Raw genomic sequence first — 6000 nt, forward strand, 5'->3', positions numbered from 1 at the left:
TGACAGGACAGTTGTTGGTCCTGTCAATAGCCACAGGTCAGATTTAAAGCCCCTCAGACAACACTGACACGTGGCCACGCTTTCTCTGCGACATTGTAGCGATCGGGACAACCAAGGAGCTTGTGATGAAAGCTCCTTGGGACAACATAGCCTGACTAAATCGCGCTCCTGGCGGGCGCCCCCCCCCAAAGGGGTCATTGACCTCTGACTGAGAGAGCTTGTGTAACCAGGCTAGGGGCAACTGTGCTACTAGTGGTAATTTACTCGGTAATACCATAGCAGTGATTTTTGACCGATAGAAACATGTTACGTTACTTATGATGTAACTCTACTTATGATGTAAGTCATAAGATGATCCTGTCAATAACAGAAAATTTTGGATGACAGGAAAGCAAAATATTGAGGATGCAATGAGGTAATAAAGTCATAAAATCATTAATAGAAAGTACTAAGCCGGTAAGATCTACAAGTCTCTCAATGTAGGATGTTTTTATTCGATTAGTTGAGTCTCCCTTTACTTTACTTTAGTTCTAAGGTCTTCTAATACCACTAGTCAGTAGTCAGGTACTCCTGTTGTTTCAGCAATCATCAACAAACGCTACCAAAAGCATCCGATAACCCTCTTGACAAAGGAAAAATGGCACATGTATCTTACAATCTGTATAACTTGAGTCACATTTAACAATTGAGAAAAACCGGTAGCTATATGGCGCTAAAACAATACGACAGGTGTTCAATTAAAAGACTAATAAATGTAGCAATAAATTATAAGCCTTAGATGTGATCTCCTTCCTCGAGTGGAAAACAGACCTGGAACATCGCTGGACCAAGTGCATTGCAGTTAGAGGGGACTATGTTGAATCATAGTGTAAGAAAAAATTCTGCCATGACGTTTTCTAGGTGAGGCCGAGAACTTTTTGAACACCCCTCGTACTATTATTCCACCAACTGATCAATGATTACATTTCCCTTGTATGTTAAATATATATATTGCGTCCCATTACAGTATCCAATACGCCATCCAAAATTCTTCGGGAATGAATGGTATAACTCAGTCGCCCCCCCCCCATCTGCTTGGAGATTAATCACGATTTTTTCGCGGTACTTTTAAATTTGCGGTTTTCACGGTCGATTATTTAGAGCGAATTCATCATTACCGTCAACAAATAGTTCGCCGACTTTCTCTTTACTGCACCTGCTGCCACCGCGAACGCATGTAGTTCCGCGAACATGTCCATTTTTCTCAGACCACAAACTTTTGCTACTTTTGTTACAGTACTTTTAGTGCGTTCTTTTAGAGAACTCCCCACTCCTTGATCTCCTGGACCATTTGCAGAAAGTCCAGGTCAGGTCGCAGGATGGCCATCCGCATGACCCGGCTGATGATCCCGTACAGACAGTCGGCTCGGAAGTCTGCCTTCAGCTGTTCCAGGGTGTAGCTCTGTAGACCTGAGGGATCTAGGAGAAAATATAACCACCAACATACAACATATATATATATTACTACGTACGCATCATTGGGCGAACAGAACTCATAACCATAGCCAAAGGTTGATATTTCTCTTTGGTTGAAGTTGAAACAAGTTTGGATCTTCTTTTAAAGCTACAAATGTATAATGACTTAGTGTCAAACGTTTCAAAATAAGAATTGAACTTGAGACTCTAATGACATATTCTCCAAACAATGATGAACTTTCGTTGACATTTATGAAGAGTTTACTGTACTTTTATTGCGTTCCAAGCTCTCTCTTAGGACAAGTTTTAGGACAGACACGAAATGTGATGTAATCATTGACAACTGAATGCAAAGAAACCCCAAACCGTAGCATTTAATTTTGCTGCCAAGTTTTCATACTGGCAAATTGGTGGGTTCTTCTTACCGTTCTGCTCCATTGTGCTGTGCAGTTGTTGGTGGTAGTGAGCCAAGATGGCGTCCCTGTGCATGTGGAAGACGTCCCAATCCGCGGAACACAGGAACAGCAAGGCCAGGTCATAGGTCGGCGGGAAGTACGTGAAGCCCTGCCAGTCCACCAGCTTTACTTCAGTGGGGACGTCTCCTTTGTACTTTGCAGAGGAACGAAGAGGGGAGAAAGACTATAAGCAGTCGAAACGCGTTAGATTAAGTATGTCCTACCTACACTCACTCACTCACACATACATACAAACAGATCCTGTCCTTGGTGCTGAAGACTGTCCACACACACACACGCGTACACACACATGCGCACACACGCATGCGCGCGCACACACACACACACACACACACACACACACACACACACACAGACACTCACACACACACACAGACACTCACACACACACACACACACACACACATGCACACACACACACACACACACACACACAGTACACAAACACAAGTACATTAGGTCCTGTCCTTGGTGCTGAACACTATCCACACACGCCAAAAAACAGTTACTCAAGCAACTGGATATGATTTTGAAAACGTCAGACGTTTCAGCTAGTATCCACTAGCTTTCGTCAGTGACTGAGAGACCAGAGGGGAAAGCAGGTTTATAAGTACAACCTGTTGATTGATATGCAAATAAAGTGAAGACAATTTTTTGGAAGTCGAAAAAGGAACAAAAGTCAGACAAGTCAAGACAAAATGATGCAAATCCACACACATCCACGCACTCTCAAACACACACACTCGCACACATTTACGCACACACACACCCGCCACACGCGTGTACATGAAATACCCCTGTCCTTGGTGCTGAACACTTTTCAAACACACACAGACACCCACACACATATTACCTTAAACATGATGTTGTTGATCCAGCAATCTCCATGGTTCAACACCTTCACTCTCGGACTCTTCAAAACACCGACCAGAACAGACTGTACATCTATCTTCTCCAGACGAGCTACAAGGTCTGTCTGGTCAGGAAAGGCCGCTAAGACTTCCTTCAGTGGGTTCTGATACAAAGCGACGGTTTGGTCCGCATTCATCGTGTACTTTACCAGAAAATCGTACTTCTCGGAAAGAGGGACGCCCGTACGGAGCTCTAGCCGATGTGACAGGCCGTGTAGTTGCGCCAGGGCGCCGACTGTAAGCATCATCTCGTCACAGCTCAAAGCCTGGCGATCGGGTTTGATGGAGAAGCCCTGAGTTTTCAGGTTCTCCAGAACCCTGACCGACACCATGGAGCTCGGATCGGCGGCGGCCAAGTAGCATTTTGCGACAAAGAACAAATCAGTAGGATGGTGGCCTCCTTCATCTTTGTCTTGCGCCTTTTTCTTGGAGCTTTCTGTGGTCGCAGATAAAAGTTCTGGGACGACAACAGAGTACAGGCCGACTTCGGCCCTCTCCAAGTTGAGATGACCTTGGATGTCGTCTTCAAGGGCGTTGGATGTCGCCAACGGTCGCGTGAACTTCGTCATCTTGGCGACGAGGTTGTAGCGCTGACTTTTGCCGTCCCTGGTCCCCCGGGCGTCGAATGCGACGATTTCGCTCATGAAGCCCTCGCCGTCACAGATGGAACCTTTCACGTCGACGTCAGAGATGGTGACGCCGGGGAGGTCGCGCTGCAGTACCTTCTGCACCCAGTAGGGGGCGATGTCTTCTATGGACTTCGGAATTGCGATCACCTTGCCTTGTGCCTCCATACTAACAGTTTGTCAAGGAAAAAGATCATATTTGGGGGATACTTAAGTAAGAGCACGGTGACAATGTGTCCACTCGGTTCTACATTTCAGAAATGCAGCGCAAAGACATTGACTTAGCTTGAAATTGATCCTAAAATGGTGATATCAAAACTATGGTTTGAGGTTAAAGTCCAAGCTTGGTGGGTAGAGTAGATATTTTTGGCATGGAATCAAACATGGAGAGATTCCATGTTTTCGGTGCTCGTTCTTTACATTTTTCATTTTAATAGCCTATATATCAAAATATAAGTAGACAAAACTCCTACCTGTGACAGTGACGTTTTCCTGTAGTCGCAAAATAAGATGGAACAATCAAAGCTGTAGAATGGATTCAGCAATGACTTTTGAGGAAAAAAATGCAAGAGCCAACGACCTGCTTCTATAGAATATATTCTACTGAGCAAGAGTGTATGTAAAATGGAGACGTTTTAATAACCAAAGGGACCTTTGATCCAAAAATTTTATCTTAGCACAATGACCCTGGGTTCACGTGACGTCTTCTCACCAACAGCCAATCACAAACCAGACCGTGGTGAAACTTTGGACCTGACCTTCAAACGTGACTGTGCACACTGACCTTCAAACGTGACGATAAAATGTCACTGCTAAACACCCGACTTTAGAAGTTAATAATGTTTATTTGCAAAATCATGCCCGAAGGCTAATTGCTTGTACAGTCAAGATTACTGAAACAGGAGACAGGTAACAATCCGTCTGGAAAAACCTCTACTTCTACTACTACTCTAGCTATTAAGGGGTTCGACTTCTTCTTTGACTTCTTCTTCTTTCTTCTTTTAGTGTCAATCAATCAATCATTCAAGCCGCGGGCATCAGAGTAGATGCATAGCGGCTGTAGCCATGTCCCTCCAGTTATGTCAGGATAAAGCTTAATTTGTTGATTTCATACTTTTATTCCCTTTTCGGGAAAATTTGGTGATTTTATTTCCTGACCTCTTACGTCGCTATATGGTGTAAAACTACTGAAAACAAACAAACAAACAAACAAACAAACGTGAAAATAGTTCTTAGCGTCCCATCCCCCGACATGTTAACTGGATTATCCCCTACCTGACGTATACCCTACCTGTTATCTACAAATGGAGCGTCCCGTCTCATCGAACCATCGACCAGGGAGGTACCTCTAAAACGTCTTTTTTCTTTGGATAAAAAAAAACTTCAAAAAGAGTTTCTTTTGAACTATACAGTCTTTGTAATGTTAGAGAGTACATAGTTTGTACTGTATGTCAATTGTTCATCCAAAAACAAGAAAAAAATAAATATTTTTGCATCGCCTTCCACCCGGACATTTAAGTGGACCGTCCCTGACATTGAGCACCAATCACGTTCAAGGTCTCATCAGAGAATTCTTCACTCAAAATTTTGGCGCCATTGCACTGCCATAGGAGACTGTGTATAGAACATCCTGTCATATTTGAGGTAAGAATTTTCCAATTTTTACGGTGAAATACTGCATTTTATCCAAGTTTTACCTTGTATAATCTTGTAGAAGGAGTTGCCATGTGTCCTCAGTTAATTTCAAGACATTTCGTGGACATTTACCCCGAAACTTTCACGATTTGTGATGCACGATAGGTGTAGGCAGGCATTTCGTATGTTGAGATTTTCCTACATTTTTCCTGTCAGTGTTTCTTCCGTAAACTGTATATTTTCCTCAAGTTTACCTCAGAATTTGCAGACAAAATGTTTTGGCATGTTGTAGTGTCACTTTTAGCTTTCTTCATCCGTGAAAAATTGAGAAAAGTTGTCTTGGCAGCGCGCTGTGGAAGGTCTGTGGAAGAGGTGTGTGGAAGTGTCGTTGTGGGCCTTCGTACCCTTGGCAGCGCGCTGTGGAAGGTCCGTGGACAACATGTGCTTTATGTGCTTTATGTGCTTTATTAAACTCCATTAGCGACACACAAGACATACAAAATCAAGTATGTAGCTAATCTTCCTGGAGTTAAAATACAATAATACAAATACACCACATCAAAATTACAACATTATTTACATACAACATTAGACTTAACATTTAAAAGTAACATCACATGTGCCTATCATCATGTGCCTATGTACGCATGTGCTCTAACAACTCCTGCCTAAACCTACTCTTAGTTGCTGCTTGTACCTCATGTGGCAAAGTGTTCCAAACTGTTAAGGATCTATAAATGAAAGTCTTCTTCAGGGCGTTCGTTTTGGGTTTCATTAAACAGTATGTGTTTCGGCTAGCATGACGTGTGTTGTGGCTGTGGTGGTAGGAGACAGGACATAACTGTTTGTAGAGTACTTCTGGTTGAGTGTGTAGCAATGACCCTCTGTAGCTGAGAG

At 43.2% G+C, this 6000-nt stretch overlaps 1 protein-coding gene across 1 annotated transcript; it reads right to left on the reverse strand.

Moving 5' to 3' along the window:
- Window positions 1-1090: 1090 nt before the first annotated feature.
- LOC109462205 lies at window positions 1091-4110 on the reverse strand. The gene is made up of 4 exons (XM_019758729.1): window positions 3942-4110; window positions 2785-3637; window positions 1881-2064; window positions 1091-1458 (listed from the first exon to the last, which is right to left on the reverse strand). The coding sequence occupies exons 2-4, from the start codon at window positions 3634-3636 to the stop codon at window positions 1295-1297; spliced, it is 1200 nt and encodes a 399-aa protein (XP_019614288.1). The 5' UTR covers window position 3637; window positions 3942-4110; the 3' UTR covers window positions 1091-1294.
- Window positions 4111-6000: the final 1890 nt, after the last annotated feature.

This window comes from Branchiostoma belcheri, unplaced genomic scaffold (genome assembly GCF_001625305.1).
Source record: "Branchiostoma belcheri isolate BF01 breed outbred unplaced genomic scaffold, Haploidv18h27 scaffold113, whole genome shotgun sequence".
NCBI classification, from domain to species: domain Eukaryota; kingdom Metazoa; phylum Chordata; class Leptocardii; order Amphioxiformes; family Branchiostomatidae; genus Branchiostoma; species Branchiostoma belcheri.

Excerpts from the sequence above, each read along its gene's own strand:
- LOC109462205 (XM_019758729.1), bottom strand. The coding sequence starts at position 3,636 with ATGGAGGCACAAGGCAAGGTGATCGCAATTCCGAAGTCCATAGAAGAC. Across the intron at positions 2,065-2,784 it reads TCAACAACATCATGTTTAAG|TACAAAGGAGACGTCCCCAC; the intron begins GTAATATGTGTG and ends TCCTCTGCAAAG. Across the intron at positions 1,459-1,880 it reads CAGCACAATGGAGCAGAACG|ATCCCTCAGGTCTACAGAGC; the intron begins GTAAGAAGAACC and ends ATTTTCTCCTAG.